This window comes from Schistocerca serialis, chromosome 7 (genome assembly GCF_023864345.2).
Source record: "Schistocerca serialis cubense isolate TAMUIC-IGC-003099 chromosome 7, iqSchSeri2.2, whole genome shotgun sequence".
Taxonomy (NCBI): domain Eukaryota; kingdom Metazoa; phylum Arthropoda; class Insecta; order Orthoptera; family Acrididae; genus Schistocerca; species Schistocerca serialis.
Genome location: NC_064644.1, coordinates 66,059,420 through 66,085,596, shown reverse-complemented (window position 1 = coordinate 66,085,596; position 26,177 = coordinate 66,059,420). Strand labels below are relative to the sequence as shown.

Sequence of the window (26,177 nt, the reverse complement as noted above, 5' to 3'; positions counted from 1 at the left end):
AGACAGCCAAACAACAGTTATGACTATGATTCATAACAAGGTGTGTGGTTTGACAGAGAGCGAGTAAGCCTGAAAGCGGTAATCAACGTAGCAAAAAATTATATATCCATGCAACTGAGACGGACTAAATGCTCCCTCCAATACCAAAATGCCTGCCTCCGTCGGCCAGAGTCCGTGGAGCGAACAATAGCATTTACTGACGCGACCATTGATCTGGTGTAACACTTGATGTGTTTTATCGGATCAGGCAACACTCTTTCATTTATCCACGGAACAATCGCCATGATTCCGTGCCCACGATGTCGTTGCATCAACGCAGGGATATTCTGCTGCGGAAGCTCAAGTTCAACGTTCTTTTCCTGCACCTGCATTGTGCTCTGTCGCCAGACCTACTACAGATCGCAGCGTATCATGATGTACAGAGCGAACAATCCTCCGAAGTCTACAATGTGTGATGTGGCGTGTACATTTGTTACGCTGTCGCCTACTGGTGGTTCAACAACCTTCTCTACGTACTTAGGACAGTAGCACGCAGACTGTCGATTACATGTTTTGTTTCCGAGATGCTTGTTCTGAAGAGCCGGGCCATAGGCCTCTGCTGAATGTCGCTTGTCGCTTGTGATGTAGAATTTCCCTATTTTTAACCTGTGTCGTCGCTAGAACAGTTCCTCATTTATCTCTGCTCTGCTTATATACTCTAAGTACCACGCCAGGTGTCCTCGACACCACCCTGGAACATTCAGACACGCGGTTGACCGTGATCGTAATATCTTGGTTCAGTAGTGAACATCGTTGATTAACTCAAAAAATGTTCAAATGTGGGTGAAATCTTATGGGACTTAACTGCTAAGGTCATCAGTCCCTAATTTTACACTCAACATAACCTAAATTATCCTAAGGACAAACACATACACCCATGCCCGAGAGATGACTCGAACCTCCGATGGGACCAGCCGCACAGTCCATGAGTGCAGCGCCACAGACCACTCGGCTAATCCCGCGCCGCCGTTGATTAACTGTAAGGCGGGAAATATTCTTACAGTCTCATCGCATTGAGGGTCCCCGTGGATAGGTCAGGCGTACACTACAGGCAGGAATCGGCTACAAGTGTAGCTGAGTACGTGTGGAGTGCACGTATAGGTTTTTAGGTTAGAGAATTCCCTCCCTAGACCCGAAAAAACGCCTCTTCAGACGTGACAAGGTAGCAGTAGGCAAAACGCAACAGGGAATGACAATATTAATGTGGTAATAGTAAACTGTAAGGGCATCTGTAGAAAGGTCCCAGAACTGTTGTCATTAATAAACAGACACAATGCCAACATAGTACTAGGGACGGAAAGCTGGCTGAAACCTGATGTAAAAAGTAATGAAAATCTAAACTCAGATTGGAATGTGTACCGTAGAGATATGCTGGACAGTGAAGAGGAAGGCGTGTTTATAGAGATAAAAAGTGCAATAGTATCGAAGGAAATAGACGGAGATATGAAATGTGAAATTATTTTGGTGAAAGTCATGGTTAAAGCAGGTTCGAACATAGTACACTGGATGTCTCTATAGGTCCCTGGCTGGGCAGCTGTTGTGGCAGAACACCTGAAGGAAAATTTGGAAAATATTTCGAGTAGATTTCCCGACCATGTTATAGTTTTGGGCGGAGATTTTAATTTGCCAGATATAGACTGGGAGACTCAAACGTTTGTAACGGGTGACCCGAACTATCTGAAACAGTTAACGCAGAACAGGGAATCAGCGATCATAAAGCGGTTACAGCATCGGTGATTTCAGTAGTAAATTGTTGTTGTTGTGGTCTTCAGTCCTGAGACTGGTTTGATGCAGCTCTACAGGCTACTCTATCCTGTGCAAGCTTCTCCATCTCCTAGTACCTACTGCAACCTACATCCTACTGAATCTGCTTAGTGTATTCATCTCTTGGTCTCCCTCTACGATATTTACCCTCCACACTGCCTTCCAATACTAAATTGGTGATCCCATGACGCCTCAGAACATGTCTTACCAACCGATTCCTCCCTCTAGTCAAGTTTAGCAACAAACTTCTCTTCTCCCCAATCCTATTCATTACCTCCTCATTAGTTATGTGATCTACCCATCAAATCTTCAGCAATCTTCTGTAGCAACATATTACGAAAGTTTCTATTCTGTTCTTGTCTAAACAATTTATCGTCGATGTTTCACTTCCATATATGGCTACACTCGATAAAAGTACTTTCAGAAACGACTTCCTGACACTTAAATCAATACACGATGTTAACAAATTTCTCTTCTTCAGAAACGCTTTCCTTGCCATTGCCAGTCTACATTTTATATCCTCTCTACTTCGACCATCATCAGTTATTTTGCTCCTCAAATAGCAAAACTCATTTACTACTTTAAGTGTCTCATTTTCTAATCTAATTCCCTCAGAACCAGCCGAGATAACTCGACTACATTCCATTACCCTCGTTTTGCTTTTGTTGATGTTCATCTTATATCCTCTTCTCAAGACACTGTCCATTTTCTGTAACTACTCTTCCAAGTCCTATGCTCTCGCTGACAGAATTACAATGTCATCGGCGAACCTGAAAGTTTTTATTTCTTCTCCATGGATTTTAATACCTACTCCGAATTCATCTTTTGTTTCCTTCACTACTTGCTCAATATATAGGTTGAATAACATCGGGGAGAGGCTACAAACCTGTCTCACTCTCTTCCCAACCACAGCTTCCTTTTCATGACCCTCGACTCCTATAACAGCCATCTGGTTTCTGTACAATTTGTAAATAGCCTTCCGCTTTCTGTATGTTACCCCCGCCACCTTCAGAATTTGAAATAGAGTATTCCAGTCAACATTGTCAAAAGCTTTCTCTATACAAATCCTAGAAATTTAGGTTTGCCTCTCCTTAATCTAGCTTCTAAGATAAGTCGTAGGGTCAATATTGCCTCACGTGTTTCGATATTTCTGCGGAATGCAAACTGATCTTTCCCGAGGTCGCCTTCTACTAGTTTTTCCATTCGTCTGCAAAGAATTCGCGTTAGTATTTTGCAGCTGTGGCTTATTAAACTGATAGTTCGGTAATTTTCACATCTATCAACACCTGATTTCTTTCGGATTGGATTTATTACATCCTACTTGAAGTGTGAGGGTATTTCAAGTGTCTCATAAATCTTGCTCACCACATGGTAGAGTTTTGTCAGGACTGCCTCTCCCAAGGCTGTCAGTAGTTGTAATGGAATGTTGCCTACTCCAGGGGCCTTGTTTCGTCTCAGGTCTTTCAGTGCTCTGTCAAACTCTTCACGTACTATCGTATCTCCATTTACATCCTCTTCCATTTCCATAATATTGTCCGCAAGTAAATCGCCTTTGTATAGACCCTCTATATACTCCTTCCACTTTTCTGCGTTCTCTCCCTTGCTTAGAACTGGGTTTCCATCTGAGCGCTTAATATCCATACAAGTGGTTCTCTTTTCTCCAAAGGTCTCTTTAATTTTCCTGTTGGCAGTAGCTATCTTACAACTATTGAGGTAAGCCTCAACATCCTTACATTTGTCCTCTAGCCATCCGTGCTTAGCCAGTTTGCGGTTCCTGTCGTTCCTATTTTTGAGACGTTTATATTACTTTTTGGCTGCTTCATTTACTGCATTTTTATACTTTCTCCTTTCTTCAATTAAATTCAATTTTTCTTCTGTTACCCAATGATTTGTATTAATCCTCGTCTTTTACCTACTTGATCCCCTGCTGCCACCAATAATTCATCCTTCAAAGCTACCGATTCTTCTTCTACTGTATTTCTTTCACCCATTCCTGTCAGTTGTTCCGTTATGCTCTCCCTGTAACCTTGTACAACCTCTGGTTTTGTCAGTTTATCCAGGTCCCATCTCCTTAAATACCCACTTTTTGCAGTTTCTTCAGTTTTTATCTACATTTCATAAACAATAGATTGTGGTCAGAGTCCACATCTACCCCTGGATATGTCTTACAGTTTAAAACCTGGTTCCTAAATCTCTGTCTTACCATTATATAATTTATCTGAAACCTGTCAGTATCTCCAGGCTTATTCCATGTATACAACCTTCTTTTATTATTCTTGAACCAAGTGTTAGCTATGATTAATTTGTGGTCTGTGCTAAATTCTACCAGGCGGCTTCCTCTTTCGTTTCTTACCCCCAATCCGTATTCACCTACTACGTTTCCTTCTCTCCCTTTTCCTACTACCGAATTCCAGTCACCCATGACTACTAAATTTTCGTCTCCCTTCACTATATGAATAATTTCTTTTCTTCAATTTCTTCGTCATCTGCAGAGCTAGTTGGCATATAAACTTGTACTATGGTAGTAGGCGTGGGCTTCGTGTCTATCTTGGCCACAATAATGAGTTCACTATGTTGTTTGTAGTAGTTTACCCGCACTCCTATTTTTTATATTCATTATTAAACCTACTCCTGCGTTACCCTTTGTTTGATTTTGTATTTATAACCATCCCCTCACCCTCCCATGAACCATGGACCTTGCCGTTGGTTTGGAGGCATTCGTGCCTCAGCGACACAGATAGCCGTACCGTAGGTGCAACCACAACGGAGGGATCTGTTGAGAAACCACACAAACACGTGGTTCCTAAAGAGGGGCAGCAGCCTTTTCAGTAGTTGCACGGGCTACAGTCTGGATGATAGACTGATCTGGCCTTGTAGCACTAACCAAAAATGCCTTGCTGTGCTGGTACTGCGAACGGCTGAAAGCAAGAGGACACTACAGCCGTAATTTTTCCCAAGGGCATGCAGTTTTACTTTATGGTTAAATGATGAAGGCGTCCTTTGGATAAAATATTCCGGAGGTAAAACAGTCCCCATTTTGGATCTCCGGGCGGGGACCACTCATGAGGACGTCATTATAAGGAGAACGAAAACTGGCGTTTTACGGATCGCCGCGTGGAATGTCAAATCCCTTAATCGGGAATGTAGGTTAGAATATTTAAAAAGGAAAATGGATAGGTTAAAGTTAGATATAGTGGGAAGTAGTGAAGTTCGGTGGCAGGAGGAACAAGGCTTTTGGTCAGGCGAATAGAGGATTATAAATACTAAATCAAATAGGGGTAATGCAGGAGTAGGTATAATAATGAATAAAAAAGTAGGAATGTGGACAAGCTATACAAACAGCATAGTGAACGCATTATTGTGGCCACGATAGAGACGAATCCCACACCTATTACAGTAGTAAAAGATTATATACCAACTAGCTCTGCGAATGACAAAGAAATTGAAGAAATGTATGACTAAATCAAAGAAATTATTCAGATAGTGAAGGGAGACGAAACTTTAATGGTCATGGGTGACTGGAATTCGGTAGTAGGAAAGGGGAGAGAGGGAAACTTGTTAGGTGAATATGGATTGGGTGTAAGAAATGAAAGAGGAAGCCGCCTGGTAGAATTTTGACAGAGCACAACTTAATCATAGCTACTACTTGGTTCAAGAATCATAAAAGAAGGCTGTATACACGGAAGAAGGCTGAGATACCGTCAGGTTTCAGATAGATTATATAATGGCAAGACAGAGATTTAGGAATCATATTTTGAATTGTAGGACATTTCTGACCACAATCAATTGGTTATGAACTTTAAAACTGAAGAAACTACAAAAATGTGGGAATTTAAGTAAATCGGACCTGAATAAACTGAAAGAACCAGAGGTTGTACAGAGTTTCAGGGAGAGCATAAGGGAACAATTGACAGGAATAGAGGAAAGAAATGCTGTAGAAGAAGAATGGGTAGCTTTGAGGGATGAAGTAGTGAAGGCAGCAGAGAAACAAGTAGGTAAAAAATCGGGGGCTAGTAGAACTCCTTGGGTAGCAGAAGAAGTATTGAATTAAATTGATGAAAGGAGAAGGTATAAAAATGCAGTAAATGAAGCAGGCGAAAAGGAATACAAACGTCTCAAAAATGAGATCGACACGAAGTGCAAAGTGGCTAAGGAGGGGTGTCTAGAGGACAAATGTAAGGATATAGAGATTTATCTCACTAGGGGTAAGATAGATACTGCCTACAGGAAAATTAAAGAGACCTTTGGAGAAAAGATAACCACTTGTATGAATATCAAGAGCTAAGACGGAAACTCAGTTCTAAGCAAAGAAGGGAAAGCAGAAAGATGGAAGGAGTATATAGAGGGTCTATACAAGGGCGACTTACTTGAGGACAATGTTAGGGAAATGGAAGAGGATGTAAATGAAGGTGAAATGGGAGATACGATACTACGTGAAGAGTTTGACAGAGTAGTGAAAGACCTGAGTCGAAACAAGGCCGCTGGAGTAGACAACATTCCATTAGAACTACTGACAGCCTTGGGAGAGCCAATCCAGACAAAACTCTACCATGTGATGAGCAACATCTATGAGACAGGCGAAGTACCCTCAGACTTCAAGAACAATACAATAATACCAATTCCAAAGAAAGCAGGTGTTGACAGATGTAAAAATTATCGAACTATCAGTTTAATAAGCCACAGCTGCAAAATACTAACGCGAATTCTTTGCAGGCGAATGCAAAAACTAGTAGAAGCCGACCTCGGGGAAGATCAGTTTGCATTCCGTAGAAATACTGGAACACGTGAGGCAATATTGACCCAACGACTTATCTTAGAAGCTAGATTAAGAAAAGGCAAACCTACGTTTCTAGCGTTTGTAGACTTAGAGAAAGCTTATGTCAATGTTGACTGGAATACTCTCTTTCTAATTCTGAAGGTGGCGGGGGTAAAATGCAGGTAGCGAAAGGCTATCCACAATTTGTACGGAAACCAGACGGCAGTTATAAGAGTCGAGGGTCATGAAAAGGAAGCAGTGGTTGGCAAGGGAGTGAGACGGGTTTGTAGCCTCTCCCCGATGTTATTCAACCTAGATATTGAGCAAGTAGTGAAGGAAACAAAAGATGAATTCGGAGTAGGTATTAAAATCCATGGAGAAGAAATAAAAACTTTCAGGTTCGCCGATGACATTGTAATTCTGTCAGAGACAGCATAGGACTTGGAAGAGCAGTTACACGAAATGGACAGTGTCTTGAGAAGAGGATATAAGATGAACATCAACAAAAGCAAAACGAGGGTAATGGAATGTAGTCGAGTTATCTCGGGTGGTTCTGAGGGAATTAGATTAGGAAATGAGACACTTAAAGTAGTAAAGGAATTTTGCCATATGGGGAGCAAAATAACTGATGATGGTCGAAGTAGAGAGGATATAAAATGTGGACTGGCAATGGCAAGGAAAGCGTTTCTGAAGAAGAGAAATTTGTTAACATCGAGTATAGATTTAAGTGTCAGGAAGTCATTTCTGAAAGCATTTGTATCGAGTGTAGCCATGTATGGAAGTGGAACATGGACGATAAATAGTTTGGACAAGAAGAGAACAGAAGCTATAGAAATATGGTGCTACAGAAGAATCCTGATGATTAAATGGGTGGATCACATAGCTAATGAGGAGGTATTGAATAGGATTCGCGATAAGAGAAGTTTGTAGCACAACTTGACTGGATGAAGGGATCGGTTGGTAGGATATGTTCTGAGGCATCAAGCGATCACCAATTTAGTATTGGAGGGCAGCGTGGAGAGTAAAAATCGTAGAGGGAGACCATGAGATGAATACACTAAGCGGATTCAAAAGAATATAGGTTGCAGTAGGTACTAGGAGATGGAGAAGTTTGCACAGGATATAGTAACATTGAGACCTCCATCAAACCAGTCTCAGGACTGAAGACCACTACAACAACAACATCCCTGTATTGGCCTAACAAAAAGTCTTGTTCCTCCTGCCACCAAACTTCACTAATTCGCACTATATCTAACGTGAAACTATCCATTTCTCTTTTTAAATTTTCTAAGCTACTAGCCCGATTAAGGGATCAGACATTCCACTTTCCGATCCACAGAGCGACAGTTTTCTTTCTCCTGGTGACGACATCCTCTTGAGTAGTCCCCGCCCGGAGATCCGAATGGGGGACTATTTTACCTCCGGAATATTTTACCCAAGAGGACGCCATCAGCATTTAACCATACAGTAAAGCTGCATGCCCTCGGGAAAAGTTAGGGCTGTGGTTTCCCCTTGCTTTCAGCCGTTCGCAGTACCAGCACAGCAAGGCCGTTACTACACGTTTGACTCTGTTGTGGTTGCACCTACAGTATGGCCATCAGCATCGCTGAGGCACGCAAACCTCTCCACCAACAGCAAGGTCCATGGTTCATGGGGGGGGGGGGGGGGGGGGGGGGGCAGTAGTAAATAGAAATATTAAAAAATGTAGCAAGATTTTTTTTGTTTAACAAAAGTGACAAATAGCAGATTTCAGAGTACTTGATGGATCAACACAAAAGTTTTATCTCAACGACAGATAGCGTTGAGGATCAGTGGGCAAAGTTGGAAACCATCGTACAAAATGCATTAGATGAGTATGTGCCAAGCAAGGTCAGAAGAGATGGAAAGGAGCCACTGTGGTACAACAACCGAGAAAGACAACTGCTACGGATGCAAAGGGAACTTCACAGCAAACATAAACATAGTCAAAGCCTTGCAAACAAACAAAAACTACACGAAGCGAAATGTAGTGATAGGAGAGCTACGCTAGATGCGTTCAACGAATTCGAAAGTAAAGTTCTATGTACTGACTTGGCAGAAAATCCTAAGATTTCGGTCTTATGTCAAAGTGGTAGGTGGATCAAAACAAAATGTCCAGACACTCTGTGACCAAAATGGTACCGAAACAGATGATGTCAGACTAAAGTCCGAAATACTAAATGTCTTTTTCCAAAGCTGCTTCACAGAGGAAGACTGCACTGTAGTTCCTTCTCTAGATTGTCTCACAGATAACAAAATGGTAGATATAGTAATAGATGACAGAGGGATAGAAAAACATTTAAAATATCTCAAAAGAAGAAAGGCCGATGGACCTGATGGGATACCAGTTCTATTTTACACAGATAACGCGAAGGAACTTGCCCCCCTTCTTGCAGGGGTGTACGGTAGGTCTCTAGAAGAGCGTGGCGTTCCAAAAGATAGGAAAAGGGCACAGGGCATATCCGTTTTCAAGAAGGGATGTCGAACAAATGTGCAGAACTATAGACCTATATCTCTAACGTCGATCAGTTGTAGAATTTTGGAACACGTATTATGTTAGAGTATAATGACTTTTCTTGAGACTAGAAATCTACTCTGTAGGAATCGGCATGGGTTTCGAAAACTACGATCGTGTGAAACCCAGCTCGCGCTATTCATTCACGAGATTCAGAGGGTCGCAGACACGGGTTCCCAGGAAGATGCCGTGTTTCTTGACATCCGCAAGGCGTTTCATACAGTTCCTCACAGTCAGTTAATGAACAAAGTAAGAGCATGTGGACTATCAGACCAATCGTGCGATTGGATTGTAGAGTTCCTAGATATCAGAACGCAGCATATCATTCTCAATGGGGAGAACTCTTCCGAAGTAAGAGTGATTGCAGGTTTGCCGCAGGGGAGTGTCGTACGACCGTTGCTATTCACAATATATATAAATGACCTTGTGGATAACATCAGATGTTCAATGAGGCTTTTTGCGGATGATGCTGTAGTACATCGAGAGGTTGTACCAATGGGAAATTGTACTAAAATGCGTGAGGATCTGCAACGAATTGACGCATGGTGCAGGGAATAGCATTTGAATCTCAATGTAGACAAGTGTAATGTGCTGTGAATACACAGAAAGAAATATCATTTTCATTTACCTACAATATAGCAGATTAGCAACTGGAAGCAGTTAATTCCATAAATTATCTGGGAGTAGGCATTAGGAGTTATTTTAAATGGAATGACAATATCAAGTTAATCGTCGGTAAAGCAGATGCCAGACTGAGATTCATTGGTAGAATCCTAAGGAAATCCGGTCCGAAAATAAAGGAAGTACGTTAAAGTACACTTGTTCACCCATTGCTTGAATACTGCCTTCCGGTGTGGGATCCGTACCAGATAGGGTTGACAGAAGAGATAGAGAAGATCCAACGGAGAACAGCGCGCTTCGTTTCAGGATGATTTAGTAATCGCGTGTGTTACGGAGATGATAGATAAACTCCAGTGGAAGACTCTGCAAGAGAGACGCTCAGTAGCTCGGTACGGGCTTTTGTTGAAGTTTCGAGAACATACCTTCACCGAGGAGTCAAGCAGTATATTGCTCCCTCCTACGTATATCTCGCGAAGAGACCATGAGGATAAAATCGGAGAGATTAGAGCCCACACAGAGGCATACCGACTTCCCACGAACAATACGAGACTCGAATAGAAGGGAGAACCGATAGAGGAACTCAAGCTACCCTCCGTCGCACACCGTCTGGTGGCTTGCGGAGTATGGATGTAAATTTAGAAAGAGGAGGAAAGCGATGTCGAAATATTATAGTTTCACAGATTTCTAATGAGGCGCGAAAGCAAGTCGATATAAACGTGTCATACTTTAGCAAGTGCTGAAATGATGCAGAAGCGCACTTTACGGTAAGGGAGTCTTCCAAAATAGTGTTATTGTCACTATACCGAAGATGACAAGGACAGATAAATGTGAGATTTGTTGCAGCAGTTACCCCGTTCCTGACTCATGATACTGTTTAGCTTTCTCGCTTGGTTCAGTTATAACGCACTGACCGCACGATTGACAATGAACCACACTCCAATCCAGTCTTCCGTGTTCACAAACCTACGGCAGTTGCTAACACAAACCCTGAAGTGGCACATTGTAGGTTGCGCAGAAAAATGCGATATGGAGGACTGTATAGCAACCAATAACAAACGGAGCCTCTGAGCCAGTCAGTACGTCTTACTCATACACTGTTAGCATAACTGAAAAAGATTCATATGGAAATTTTGGCGACCGTGTTGTTTGCCCGCCAGGCTCGCAGTGTCCGGTAATTCCGAATTTGGAAGTCAACATTCTGTACAGAAAATACTTCGTTTCATCACATTAATCCAGGATGAGTCATTACCCTCAGACAAACATTCAGAGCTGATAAATCGTAAACGATAACCTGAATCAGAAACGTCGTTCGCGAAATACCACACGTTTAAGTAGCGGGACGAGAGAGTTGCCACTAGAAAGGAGGTTGAACGTGAGGAAGCCGAAATTTTCCAATATTCGATATCCCTACGCGCTTCGCCCATGCCTACAGCTGTCAGCTATGATAGAGCGTATTACTTTTAAAAAATAAACAAACGGTGGACTGTACTGTCCATCACTTTCCACTATAATGAAAGCTTCACGTATCGGGCATCTACTGTGCTTGATATCAGTCCCTGTCGTGGAGATACTGGCCATTATGTGCTCGACTAGATCCGCTAGGCATTCACGGCGTGATTTCTAAAGGTCCTATATACAGCTGCACTCGGGAGAGGATTACCGAACCATCGGATTTCCACTGACAGCGGCAAATAGTAAAATGACCCGCCTCTCTTCGGAAAGGGGTACGATTACATAAGAGCTATTCAGCTGCTCAAAGGATAACTACCAAAGGCTTCAATGGAAGCTAACATGCCAGCGGTTCAGGTCGTGATTGAAGGGAAACGGTGGAACATTTCCTGTAGTGGCATCTGGTGAGTCAGACAGTGCGAACGGATAGAGGGGAACAAATATAGCCTTACGGTACAGTGCTTTGTCCAATAAATGTTATGCAGGTACTGTACACTCCCTAATATTACCATCTCCCAATGAGCACTGTCTGGATTTCAAAGCGTCTCTTAGAACTTAGCGAGGCGATAGGTGTGGTGGTACTCTTAGTACAACGTGGAAAAAAAAAATGGCAAATAATGTGCTGAGGAAATGTTTACGAGCCATGGAGTAAACATGAACATGAGGTGTAAGTAGTATAGTTACAGGAATGGAAGAAGTGTGGGCCTTAAAAGGCTCAGGAGATGGAAACGTGAAATATGTTTGTCTTGTCAGAAAGATAAATTACGAGGAACAGCATGATCATAATTGCAAAACTAAATCATTATTTCCTTTATTTGGATGAACTCTTAAACAAAATGTTTATCTTACACGGTGTGTTCAGTGCGACTTATGTCGGTGTTTTCAAGTTATCGTAAAGAAGGACGAACATTAAAGAAGTTAACAACTATTCATATACTCATTATTACATCATGTATAGAATTTCAAGGATTATTATTACTTTTTCTGCTTTGTCTATTGACGACAAATGTCTTCTTTCTTTTCTCCTTTCTATCTTTCCAGTACTTTTTCATTCTTTCCCCATTTTGTTCCCTTCCTTCCTATGTCAGTACTGCACCTGTCTCTTTATTTGCTTTCGCCGAGAAGCCCATGAAACCTTCCACTTTTGCTCTGAATTTTATCTTTTCCCTATTTCTTCCTCCATTATTTCCATTCCCCTCAAGTGTACATTAACTTCTTTTATATCCGCCACTGAAGTTTTTATATCTCTCAAAAATTTAAAATTTCTTTTTGTTATTCCTCCTTAATCCGGCCCTTTCAGGTGTCCATACGATACTGCTCTTCATCACCCCATTACGTTTGATATTTGTTTTATTTTTTAATGATTCTGAATTTAATATCCATTTCCCCATGTCCTATCGTCCCGAGATTTTCTTGGTTATTTTTATTTCTTTCCTTACCATTTCTCAGAATTGTTTGTATTTTTTAACAAAATGTATTCTTAAGTATAAAGGCATTCAATTCTAATGACAGTGTTGTAGTGTCGAAGCTTTCCATTTATGGATAAAGATTTCTTGTTACACAGCTTTTGCCATATGTCATATACTCCAGTTTTTCACCGATATACATTGGCCCGCTTTTGAAGCTGTCTCTTCAGATGAGCTACCTGCATTACTGCTTCTGCTTTAGATTCAGGGTAAGATGAGAAGATCATCTGTAGAACTCAAAAACATCAATTATCTCATTATCCCCCTTTTTTTCTCAGTTGTGATATTTAATTTCCTCCTTCTTGTTTATTTTCCCCCATTTACAGATTAATTATTCTAGTACATAATTGAACGCCAGTCAGGACAACCCATTTCCTGGTGTTACTCCAATTTTGATGTCAAAAGCGGTGGACGTTTCACCTAAAATTTTAATTTAGCGATTTGTGCCTGTTAGTGTGTCTTTCGTGGTTGCTACTGATTTGTTGATAGCTCCAAACTGATTAAAATGTTAAATAATGTTTTCTTGTCAATCGAATCACATATATTTCTGAATTCCACAATTGTTTAGCTTTAAAGGTCACGAAGGATCTTCGCAACAGATTTATTATAAGAATGTACGTACAATCCTTAGGTGATTATAAAAATGTGCACTTAAAGACCAAATTAATTTTGAAACCGTATTCAAATGTAGTTTTTCATTCATCTGTTATTTGCATTCTCCAGCAGAGACGGACTAGCAGCGAACATGTTGCCACTTTTCAGCCGCTGAATGAAGAAAAATGCATAAAAATAAAACGTTATGGATAAAAAGGATGATGAAAATTTTGATGACATATTGATGATATATCTTGTGAACTTTGAGGATTATGGTCCTGTGGGCTGTTGGTAACATTGGCTAGATTATGAGGTTAGGCGAAGGTGGGATTGGAAATGAGATGGTAACAAAAAATTAATAGGATGTGTACTGAAAATGGTGAGGACGCAATTTGTGAGTAAAAGGAGGCAGCAACTATTGGAGCTGGTAGCGACAGCAGTCGAGCTGCGGCGACGCTGCTTGCCGTTGGTGCCGAGTCGGCAGCGCAGTGCAGTGAGGAATCGTCGTTTTTTGTGTTTTGATGCAGGGAGGGCGAGTCGCTGAGCCGGCTGCGGCTGCCGTTCGCCGACAAGAGCCACTCGGGAGAGTACACGTGCTCGCTGGGACACGGCTCCGACGCCAGCGTCCACGTCCACGTCCTCAACGGTGAGTGGAGCGCCGCCGCCGCCGCCGCCGCTGCCGCCCCACTGCTCTGCACTCAGTCCTGCCGCCGTGTCACCGCTCTGCTGCTCCCAACCACCCACATCCCCACTCCACCGCTACAGCAGTCCGCCTTCGCGGCCCTCAGGAAGCGTCGCGGGCACGGAACAGGGAGATCATGACTTCGATTCCCACCTTGGGCATAAGTAACCGTACTCTGTAAGAATATACAGTAAGGGTAGTTCAGGAAGGGGATATCTGCTGTACAAAGATGAAAGGCCAAATTACATAAATTCAAATTTGTGGGTAATTAATACGTACTATCGTAACTCCGCTCTTACATCGCCAGTCTTTCAATTGGTTGGAAGACCTTGATATCGATCTCTGAGGGGTATTAAATAAGTAATGCAACACATATCATCATCTGAATGTGGGTTGGTTATATTCAGGATTCCAGTACATGGTATTACTCCCCACTCTATATTTATCCGTTTAGTACGACGCGCTTCGGCCACCTCACTGGGAAAGCCTGTATGCCCGCATGGTACCACTCAAAAGGCCGAGGCCAGAGCCAACGCCTTGCTGCATCAATAAACTCCACATCATCCAAGTACTGCTTCCAGAGGAGTGCATCCGTCATTGGGCTAGACAAACGGACTTCAGAAAGTTTGAAATCTGGGCTGTAGGTTTGCGAATTACGTTCGGGTCGATAGGCTTGTTTCAGACAATGCGTCGTCATGTACAAGAAACTCGTTTGCATTTTTGTGTCGAAGAATACCGTGAAGCCTAGCAGTGCAGGAGTCAAAGCTATGTACGGCCGGTAGACATTCCGAAGATCGGACAAATTTGCGGGACCTTGTTGGGAAGATGGAAGATGCCTCGTCCGACGACTCACCGCGCTTTTGTTCACCTTCAGCTCTCCGTAGACATTCTCCAAGTCCCTGCTAATATCCGTGATGCTCCGGTTTTCTGTCAAAAAAGCGCAATAAGAGCTCCCTGCTTGCGATGCAGCGGAGTTACAGACTCCAATTTGAAGGCTTGTACAGTGACGCCACCTATCGGAACAGCATGAAATTATAGATATCTGTATAATTAAAAACTCCTACGCTATGTATAGCTTGTTTTACAAATGCCAGTCGTGGTGTCTCTCGATATATCTTTCCTTGTAATGTTTCTTCTAGGCCATTTACAAAAAACTAGTTGTTAGCATACAGTATGACCAGTTGCAAAAACTTCTTTTTTAACAGCCACGGTAGTGTGGCTATTTGTAAGAGCCTAACAATTCACATGAGAGTTGCATGTGGACATGTTCAAAGTCTGAACCCCGTCGACAGAACTGTAACTATTTACCTTGCGCCTTCTTAAGTCGATGTCGCTCTCGCAGAAAACAGATGGTCATAGTTCTGTTCATAACTTGATACTATGAGGAACATACATATCTACTTTTTCAGTAAAGAGTACATAGGTTTTCTTAAGGAATCCCATTAGTTTCTTCTGCATTGCTATTCTTGACACATTACTGCTCATAATACACCACACAGTTTAATAATGCTATATCATAAATACATATGATTAGCAGTGAACGCACTTCTACTCAGACTACAAACTTTCGATACCAGAGACTTCGAACTACACTTGGAGACACTGTCTCCTTGTGAATAGTCACGCTTCAGCTTGCTATCGCAACGCATTAGGGTACCCAGCACCTGTACATAAGACATACGGCACCATATTACGCCTCATCCCAGGCAATTAGTCATATATGTCACACAACAACACATATCTCACTGGCCCAACTACTCCTGTGTATGATCATTTTTCACTAATCCTTTGCAGGACCTCCCGGTTGGTCATTTATCTGATCACTTAATCTTTAAGAGAGATCTCCAGCAGCATTAGTCAAGTGATTTAAGAGCTACCATTGCATCTGTCGCCATTGACCATGTTTCAAGCCCATAAATATCTCCACTCCCAGTATAGATCATTACAGTATTTTACTCGTTACGGTATATATGCTATTAGAACAGCTCATTAACTCTTATATTCATGGACAGTAATTTTGCTTCTCTTATTCCTTTGTTGTATGTGCTGTTTCCTTCTTCCGTCTTCTGTTATCTTAGTTGCTAAATATTGGTAGGACAGTATCAGTTTTATTTTGTTACAACTATTGTTAATGTGCTCTTCTTCTTATTCTTTGGAGCTGACAAGTATTTCTACATTTTTTGAGTTAAATTCCGGTTTTTACTCCTCCCTTAATGCTGTATCCCTAAATTTTATTACTATTTGGGAATTCCTTTCATTTAGAGATTTCAAAGTTATGTCATACACAATCCTAAGAATATTCTCTACATAAATGAGAACACATATCATTCGATGAAACTTCAGCCACTGACGGCGAGGCATTTATTTTTGTACAGTCAAGTCGCTTTTGTACTTCATTTCAGGATATGCGTTTTGTTGTGCTATTCTCACACAGGTTATAGAAGAATCAGTTAGTTCCCAAAAACAAACAAATACATTTATAACAGAACTAAGAATGAGAATGGATGAATAAACATTGCATTGTTATTGCACGCAGGCAATAAAGGGAGAAAACTCATTGTTGTGTCATTTACTGAACTCCAGTTGGCCGGCCAGAGTGGCCGTGCGGTTCTAGGCGCTACAGTCTGGAGCCGAGCGACCGCTACGGTCGCAGGTACGAATCCTGCCTCGGGCCTGGATGTGTGTGATGTCCTAAGGTTAGTTAGGTTTAATTAGTTCTAAGTTCTAGGCGACTGATAACCTCAGCAGTTAAGTCGCATAGTGCTCAGAGCCATTTTTTGAGCTCCAGTAGGCTGTGTAAACTAAACAACCTGTGACAGACTAGCAGCAGTGTGTGTGGCTATATATGATTAAGCTCTTCCCTCCATACTTATGCAGAACAGAAATTTAACAAAGAAGGATAATACAGCACAAGAAATGTTTACTGTACGCACATATACAGGGACGCAATCACCAACGCCTTCAGAAGACACAGATTAGAATATTGTACTCTTCCCACATGCATACTATTAGTCCTACAGAGAAAATGAACAGGAATTTTTGTAGGATATTTTACCGCAATCAGATTTCGTACTTGGATAGGTGGAGGCCACGGATTCCGAGTTATTCAAGAGCCACGCGGTTGGAGGTCATTATTGTACGTTTTCTTGAATTATTAAAAAACGCAGCCTCTAGCAAAAAAGTATCCCAGTGCAGAGTTTAACTACATTAAATTTCCTACAAGAATGTTCTGCTCATTTTTCTGTAGGACAAACCGTTTGCAAATGGTGAGCGAGAGAATGCAAAAATCTTGGGCTTGGTATTTTTAGGCGACGCGGGTTTCATAAAACTCTCACCCCATATATATTTTTTACTGAAACAGTTCAGAATTATAAAGTTCAATGAAAGTTAACCATCAAATTTTATAATAAATTCTGTGGATATTAATTTCATAGTATTACATAAACCAAGATGTCACATGTTCCTCTGCTCATCATGATGACGATAGTCGATATTGTCTCGAGCAAAGATGAATGCTGTCAACTGTCATACTCTATCATTGACTACTGCGTTTGAGGAGGAATATCTGTAGAGTGGGAGTACCATACTGCGGATGCGACCAACATCCTACGGAAGTAGCTAGATGAAGCTGTTTTCACACTGATGTTTACTTATTGCGCTATGATATTAACTTTCGTTTCCCACTATTTGCCCTGTTTTCACGTATTCGTTCATTAGTAACAGACGTTATTATGAACTGTTGCTGCAACGGATGCAAGTCGAAATTCGTTAAAGGAGGAAAAGTAACTATCACAAATGTTTACTTGCTAATAAATAATCAGACGCAGAGTAAAGAAAGGATAATACCGCAGGTCCAACTTATGTGACTATATGGGCCAGTATTTAAAATTTCCTCGTAAGTTCGTTAGTGTGCCAATGTGTTAACGGACAGTCTGTTGAATATATACAAATTATGAGAAATTTAACTAGCAGATAAAACAGTCTGCAAAATATTATGCTTATTTTCGAGTGGTCACAATAAGATACTGTAGCATCAGTGGCTATGAGGCAGAGAATGAGTATATATGATTATTATCTTACTTCCACTAATAGCAAAGTGATATTAAACATCTAAGAGCAAACAGGGTATAAGAGCAGAAGAATTTTCTGCAAGTCATAATTCCAAATTCGATGATATATTTGAACTAAAGAGCATTTACAACATGCCGGACGCGGTGGTCTAGCGGTTCTAGGCGCTCAGTTCGGAGCCGCGCGACTGCTACGGTCGCAGGTTCGAATCCTGCCTCGGGCATGGATGTGTGTGATGTCCTTAGGTTAGTTAGGTTTAAGTAGTTCTAAGTTCTAGGGGACTGATGACCGCAGATGTAAGACCCATAGTGCTCAGAGCCATTTACAACATACGCCAGCACTTCCTTTAGCCGTTTACTGACACGCAGAGTTTAATGGTTAGACCATTATCTTACCGTAACCTCACGCCGTCAGCACACAGACTTTGCTTTCTAACGTTCGTTCTACGTGGTGCTGAATTCCCAGGAACGATGCGATTTGTGCGTAAGTTACGTATACCTCAACATGGTATATTCGATTGCAGCACTCTCCAGTGGCGGTTATAGGCTGCATCTGGATCACAAATCACACTATTTACGAATCTGACAGGAATAAAATAGTTACGATAGCTTTATTAAAACCCACATTTCTTCGTTTCTCTACGTCCTAGACATGTTGTTCTCCCTGTAGTACACAGAAACCAAAACTTAAATATCCATAAAAATGTTAAAACACTAGAATAGCGGAGTTTCCGCCACTCTCAAAGGGCGGAAAAGGGTCGTTTTGACCCCACAAAAAATATTTTCTTCTTTGACTTAAACAAGTGCTATTTTTAGTATTTGTTTATCCACACTTTATTTCTAGTAATCACAATAATTATTTGCAAATATAAATAATTATTACTAATTTATTTAAACTGCAATATATAATACAAATACACTGTTGTTACTGCTAGCAAGTTTCTTAGCTATAGATTTTAATTTATTAACTATTCATTCAACCTTCTAGACGCATTTAGTACCGTTGGTCCATTTTACTCTCACATGTATTTTACAAACAGCTCTGTATTACTTTTCACTCAAGTCATTTGAAGCTGCTAAACGCACTTAGCACAGGTGAGTTGTGTTTTACGTGCACATTTTCCGCACTTTACACACTTTTCGCTGCCTTTGCAGAGGCTGATTTGGCACTTCCTCCTCTGTCTGGGTGATTTCAGTCTCGTATCCTCTTCCTTTGCCTGATGTTCTTGCTCTGTCGTTCCCTTTACTTCATTTGGCAGTTGAAGTACAAACTTCATCCTTTCCATTTTCGTGTTCGTTACTGTGTTGCAGATGACCCATGCATTTATTCTCGCCATGTCCAGTATGTTGTTGAAGACATGATTGGGCCATCTCCAACATGTAACCTTCGTAGTATATTTATGGGTCATTTGATCAATCACGTCCACTCCGTACTTTGTTGCATTTAGAACGTTACAGTTTAAGGTTTTTTTTTTCCTTCCTTGTTTATTGCTATTTCAGCATGCAGGGTACTCAGAAGCATGATATTTTTATTCTTCTTTCCTTGGTATACAGTCAAGGTGCAGTTTGTGTTGTTACTACTGTGTAGTATTGTGGTGGAATGTATTACAGCATTTGGCTTCCTTACTTCATCGGAGATTTCACGCCGGATCTTGTTAATTGTACCAACAAATGAAGTTTCCCTCTCTTTTAGTTTTTGAGCAAGTTTAAGAGACTTAAAGAAGTTGTCCGTGCTCACATTTCTTCCTTGATTTACAAATGGCTCCATGAGACACAGAACGACGTACTCTTCTGCTGATGGTTTCTCTCTATGCGTGTCCTGTTCGCCGAGGTGTGGTAAAGAGTTACATTCGCTGTGAGATGGGAAGTATCCGGACACCTGACTGCAATGGACTTACAAGTTCGTGGCGCGCTCCATCGGTAATGCTGGAATTCAATATGTGTTGACCCGCCCTTACCCTTGATGACAGCTTCCATTCTCGCAGACATACGTTCAGTCAGGCGTTGGAAGGTTTCTTGGGGAATGGCAGCCCATTCTTCAAGGATTGCTGCATTGAGGAGAGGCATCGATGTCGGTCGGTGAGGCGTGACACGAAATCGGCTTTCCAAAACATCCCAAAGGTGGTCTATAGGATCCAGATCAGGGCCCTGAGCAGGCCAGTCCACACAGGGATGGGCTCGATCGTGTTGAAACATGCAAACGCCATCCCCGAATTGCTCTTCAAAAATGGGAGGCAAGGAGGTGCTTAATACATCAACGTAGGCTTGTGTTGTGATAGATCCACACAAAACAACAAGGTGAGCAAGCCGCCTCCATGAAAAGCACGACCACATCATAACACTACCGCCTCCAAATTTTACTGTTGGCCTACTCAGTCTGACAGATGACTTTCACCGGGCATTCGCCTTGCCCACACCCTGCCATCGGATGGCCACATTGTGTACTGTGATTCGTCACTCTACACAATGTTATTGCAGTGTTCAATCATCCAATGTTTACGCTCCTTACACCAAGAGAGGCAGCGTTTGACATTTACTGGCGTGATGTGTGGCTTATGGGCAGCCCCTGGAGCATGAAATCCACGTGTCCTCACCTCCCGACCAGATTTTAAAGCACTTGCAGTGGATTCTGATGCAGTTTGAAATTCCTGTGTGATGGTCTGGTTAGATGTCTGCTTATTACACATTACGACCCTCTTCAACTGTTGGCAGTCGCAGTCAACAAATGAGGTCGGCCTCTTCGGTTGTGTGCTGTACGTGTCCCTTCACGTTTCCATTTCACTATCACAAGGGAAACAGTGGACCTAGGGTTGTTTAGGAGAGTGGAAATCTCGCGTACAGACGTATGACGCAAGTTACACCCAATCACCACGTTTGAAGTCCGTGAGTTCCGCGGGGCGCCCCATTCTTCTGACGATGTTTAATTACTACTGAGGTCGCAGATATGGAGTATGTGGCAGTAGGTGGCAGCATAATACACCTAATATGAGAAAAGTATGTTTTTGGGGTGTCCGGATACTATTGATCCTAGAGTGAATATACTTTGTCGTTACTTCAACTGCCAACCAGAATTTGAGACCTTATTTGTCTGGTTTGTTGGACGTGAAATGAGCAAAATCGGCATCCTGATTTGCTTGGTAAAAAATGCTCGTCAACGGTTATATGTTCTCCAGGGCGGTAAGCGCGACTACTGTTTTAAATATGCTTTCCCCAAATTTCGGATACATGAGAGAATTTGTTGTCTGCCAGGCGTTCAGCCTCTGTTGATTTTTCATTAAAACGGAGGAATATGAGAAGCTCCTGAAATCTGTTATTTGGTATGCCAAAAAATAATAGCAGGCCCCCAAAAGTGAGACCAGAGATCATCCACAGGCATACCTTTTGTGCACAATACACCCCAAACATGATGGCTATCAGTTTCTCCAGTTCCTCAAGTTACACAGTCCAGTAGCCCAGTCATTGTATTTTAATACTTTTCAAGTATTTGATTCTGTGTATTTCTTCATGAGACGTAGCATTGCTTCATCAAAAATAAGACACAAGGTATTGATGGCAGGGCTGTGTTGTCGTTGGCAAGCATAAGCAGCGAGACGTCCGCACTCCATCAGAACATTCACAGCTGACCGCCTTCCAGAAGATGAGTAATTTACATCTCCCACACGGTTCTGTTCCTTGCAACTACCATTGTAGACGCTTCCAACTGTACGTACTGTGGTGAAAGAGTTGATGATTGACTTGTATCAGCGTCTGAATCCTCTTCCACTAATCGCCCCTAATTCACAATATCTTCATCTTCACTTATGTCAGATATATAATCATCATCTTCATGAGTGAAGTCAATTTCCTATTCAACTTCGGAATTCTGTAAGAGATTTAACACTTCTTCATCAGAAAGTCCACTCTGGAGATACATGTTGGAAAACACGTTTCACGGACAAAGATTGCCTGAGTGTCACAACATGAGTTGCGGCATACTGTAATGTACACGTGCCAAGTTGCAACAAACAGGAGCAAATGCTGTGCGTTGTTTCTCACTGTTGACACTGTATTATTGCATAATTTACTTATATTTAGAAGAGAAATTGCAATGGGGCCAAATTTGACCCCATCCACCCATCTAGGTATACTGGATGAAATGGGAAATAAAATTAAAATATTTAGTAAATCCTGAAACAGCTACAAAAACAGGAGAAAAAATTAAATAAAGTCATAAAATTCCATTTAAGACGTAATTAAATTGGATATGACAACGAACGGAAAACGTAAGACAGGGGTGATTTTGACCCCACCCGCCATTCTAGTGTTAAGGGAAAAAGAAAAGTACCATGTCCACTTAGTAAGGACTTCGGCTGTTAAGCGTTCCATTAGAAATAGTACGAAACATACTTACAGATCTGCACATAAGGTAAAAATTATATCTCCGTTCTTACTTTTTAGTGATCCTAAAGTTATTCTGACTTGATCACTTTTCCTGTTCAGTAGCACGATCTTTACAGTGTGTGGAATGAACAACTTGAAAGAAGAAGATGCCCGATATCTTATCGCAAGTGGTGCAAGCTGTCTTGTACACAAAGTCAATCGAACGAACTCATTCCTTAGAAAGATTGCGTTTGTACACTCCTGGAAATGGAAAAAAGAACGCATTGACACCGGTGTATCAGACCCACCATACTTGCTCCGGACACTGCGAGAGGGCTGTACAAGCAATGATCACACGCAGGGCACAGCGGACACACCAGGAACCGCGGTGTTGGCCGTCGAATGGCGCTAGCTGCGCAGCATTTGTGCACCGCCGCCGTCAGTGTCAGCCAGTTTGTCGTGGCATACGGAGCTCCATCGCAGTCTTTAACACTGGTAGCATGCCGCGACAGCGTGGACGTGAACCGTATGTGCAGTTGACGGACTTTGAGCGAGGGCGTATAGTGGGCATGCGGGAGGCCGGGTGTACGTACCGCCGAATTGCTCAACACGTGGGGCGTGAGGTCTCCACAGTACATCGATGTTGTCGCCAGTGGTCGGCGGAAGGTGCACGTGCCCGTCGACCTGGGACCGGACCGCAGCGACGCACGGATGCACGCCAAGACCGTAGGATCCTACGCAGTGCCATAGGGGACCGCACCGCCACTTCCCAGCAAATTAGGGACACTGTTGCTCCTGGGGTATCGGCGAGGACCATTCGCAACCGTCTCCATGAAGCTGGGCTACGGTGCCGCACACCGTTAGGCCGTCTTCCGCTCACGCCCCAACATCGTGTAGCCCGCCTCCAGTGGTGTCGCGACAGGCGTGAATGGAGGGACGAATGGAGACGTGTCGTCTTCAGCGATGAGAGTCGCTTCTGCCTTGGTGCCAATGATGGTCGTATGCGTGTTTGGCGCCGTGCAGGTGAGCGCCACAATCAGGACTGCATACGACCGAGGCACACAGGGCCAACACCCGGCATCACGGTGTTAGGAGCGATCTCCTACACTGGCCGTACACCAATGGTGATCGTCGAGGGGACACTGAATAGTGCACGGTACATCCAAACCGTCATCGAACCCATCGTTCTACCATTCCTAGACCGGCAAGGGAACTTGCTGTTCCAACAGGACAATGCACGTCCGCATGTATCCCGTGCCACCCAACGTGCTCTAGAAGGTGTAAGTCAACTACCCTGGCCAGCAAGATCTCCAGATCTGTCCCCCATTGAGCATGTTTGGGACTGGATGAAGCGTCGTCTCACGCGGTGTGCACGTCCAGCACGAACACTGGTCCAACTGAGGCGCCAGGTGGAAATGGCATGGCAAGCCGTTCCACAGGACTACATCCAGCATCGCTACGATCGTTTCCATGGGAGAATAGCAGCCTGCATTGCTGCGAAAGGTGGATATACACTGTACTAGTGCCGACATTGTGCATGCTCTGTTGCCTGTGTCTATGTGCCTGTGGTTCTGTCAGTGTGATCATGTGATGTATCTGACCCCAGGAGTGTGTCAATAAAGTTTCCTCTTCCCGGGACAATGAATTCACGGTGTTCTTATTTCAATTTCCAGGAGTGTATTTACACACCATCGGATAGTACAGAATATTTTGAAACTAATAAGAAACTATCAGAACCTATTGGGACATGTGAAGAAAAAAAAAATAAGGATCCTGTGAGATGAGAGGCAGCAACGCACTACTTATCAATTTAGTATCCTGAGTCTCTACGCATTACGTTAGGCGGACAGAACGGTGAGTGTGGCCACACTTTGATCCTTTCCTTCTCCTGAAAGTTTTAATCATAAATATGTTACTGAATGACATTTAATTTTAACAAATTGTATATAGAACAATGTGTTATTGATCATCAATGTGCTGTATCCTCGAAAAGGTCTACTTTCATAAGCTGCTAGTTAAATAATTCATTAGCCACCAACATGAAATTTTCCCTCATTTTATTACAAAAAATCGACAACTAACAACGTGTTTTTTAGAGCTCATAAATTCCCTGGTACTTGTATTTTAACTGAAAGGTGATATGGGGTTTCGCGACTCTGTACTGGAGAGAGATGGCGTCATGTGACTCATGTGACATAGGTGGCGTTCTTTTATCTCGCTGGTCTACGTTCAGACGCGCGTTCGGAAATCTGGTATGCTAGGTACTGCTCTGCTAGGTCTGAACAACTCACAAACATGCTTACTCCATGCTGTGACGTCAGTAACTCGGTACACTAAACGTTCACGTACGAATGCACTGTCCGTGTTACGACGGCGTAAGTCCCCAGGGACGGACAGTCAGTGAATATCAGATTTTAGAGCGCTCCGTCTATAGGCCACAAGTGGCCCATCGGGACCATCCGCCCGCCTTGTCATCCTCAGCTGAGGATGCGGATAGGAGGGGTGTGTGGTCAACACACCGCTCTCCCGGGTCGTTATGATGGTTTTCTGTGGCCGGAGCCGCTAATATCCGGTCGAGTAGCTCCTCAATTGGCATCACGAGGATGAGTGCACCCCGAAAAATGGAAACAGCGCATGGCGGCCCGGATGGTGACCCATCCAAGTGCCAGCCACGCCCAACAGCGCTTAACTTCGGTGATCTGCCGGGAACCGGTGTATCCACTCCGGCAAGGCCGTTGGCAAAACCACATAATGGAAACAGTAAACGACAAACCGAGCTCTCTGCTAGCGTTATTACCGAGGACATCGGCAAGGAGGCTGTATGACGCGGTAGTGCGGGTACGGGGAGGGGGGAAGAGAGTAGTGGGAGATTTGCGCGGTTCGTCAGATCAGAACGTTCGTTCCTTAGTGCCCCATGCTTCCACGGGCCGCGCCTGAAGTTTTGGTGCCACTGTATTCGGCCAGCTCCGTGCGACCTGCCTCGTGTACAGAGTCAGCATGTGCGGTGTTGCAGGCGAGACGCAGGCGGCGGTGCACCACGAGACGTGGAGCGCTGCGAGGCGCCCCCTGCAGCCGGGGGCGGCGTCGCTGCTGCTATCCGGCGCCGTCGCGGCGGCCGCCGCCCGCCCCCGCATCAGCTGATAACGCTGGGAGGCAGCACTGGCGGCCGCATTCTCCGCCCCGCTCAACAGCCGCCCCACGACCGCAGCGGACGCGTCCGCCGCACCCCGCAGGGGGTTCGCCGGGTCGACTCACGACTTCAGTCTCCAGACGCCACAGGAACGCTTCCTAACGGCGCTGGTGGCGGTTGTTACATTTAGCCATATTTTACGATTGTACAGTTGTCTGGATGGACATTTCTTCTTACAGGAGCCTTTCGCAAACGTAGGACCGTAACTTTTTGTAGCGTGCTGTAGTTTGCAAAACCAAGTGACATAGGTTGTAGAGAAGGTAAAGCGAACGATAAAGGAAGTTTCTTTGCAGGTGCAAATTGACGAGCAGACCATCCAGAACGTAAAATATTTAGGATCGACTGAAGAATTATAAAAGAGATGCAGTGCAACAGCTACCCCATGCCTTCTGAACATCCGTTTCTTTCCGCTTAATTCTAGAATGCTTTCCACTTGTTGGAGGTTTTGGTCAATTGAGATGAAAGGCAACACACGAGTCTCAACCTCTTAGTTTCGTGGGACACTTTTCTGTCATTGATCTAATATGAAGGAATGTAAGACACTCCTATACAATTTCTTTGCTCACTAAATGCCACGTTTGAACAATGACTTACTTTAAGATAGGATTTCCCATGTATTAATTTAGAAGAATGCAGTTTGTATTCTTTTGTTGAAGA

The 26,177-nt window shown here is 43.1% G+C and overlaps 1 protein-coding gene across 1 annotated transcript in view; it reads left to right on the top strand.

Moving 5' to 3' along the window:
* The window catches only part of LOC126412887 (zwei Ig domain protein zig-8-like), a 1,343,258-nt gene extending 1,317,787 nt beyond the window's left edge, over positions 1 to 25,471 (top strand). The window contains exons 8-9 of the mRNA XM_050082777.1: positions 13,750 to 13,868; positions 25,344 to 25,471. Of these exons, the coding sequence (XP_049938734.1) occupies positions 13,750 to 13,868; positions 25,344 to 25,471 (247 nt within the window). The remainder of the gene's footprint in view (positions 1 to 13,749; positions 13,869 to 25,343) is intronic.
* The last annotated feature ends 706 nt before the right edge of the window (positions 25,472 to 26,177 follow it).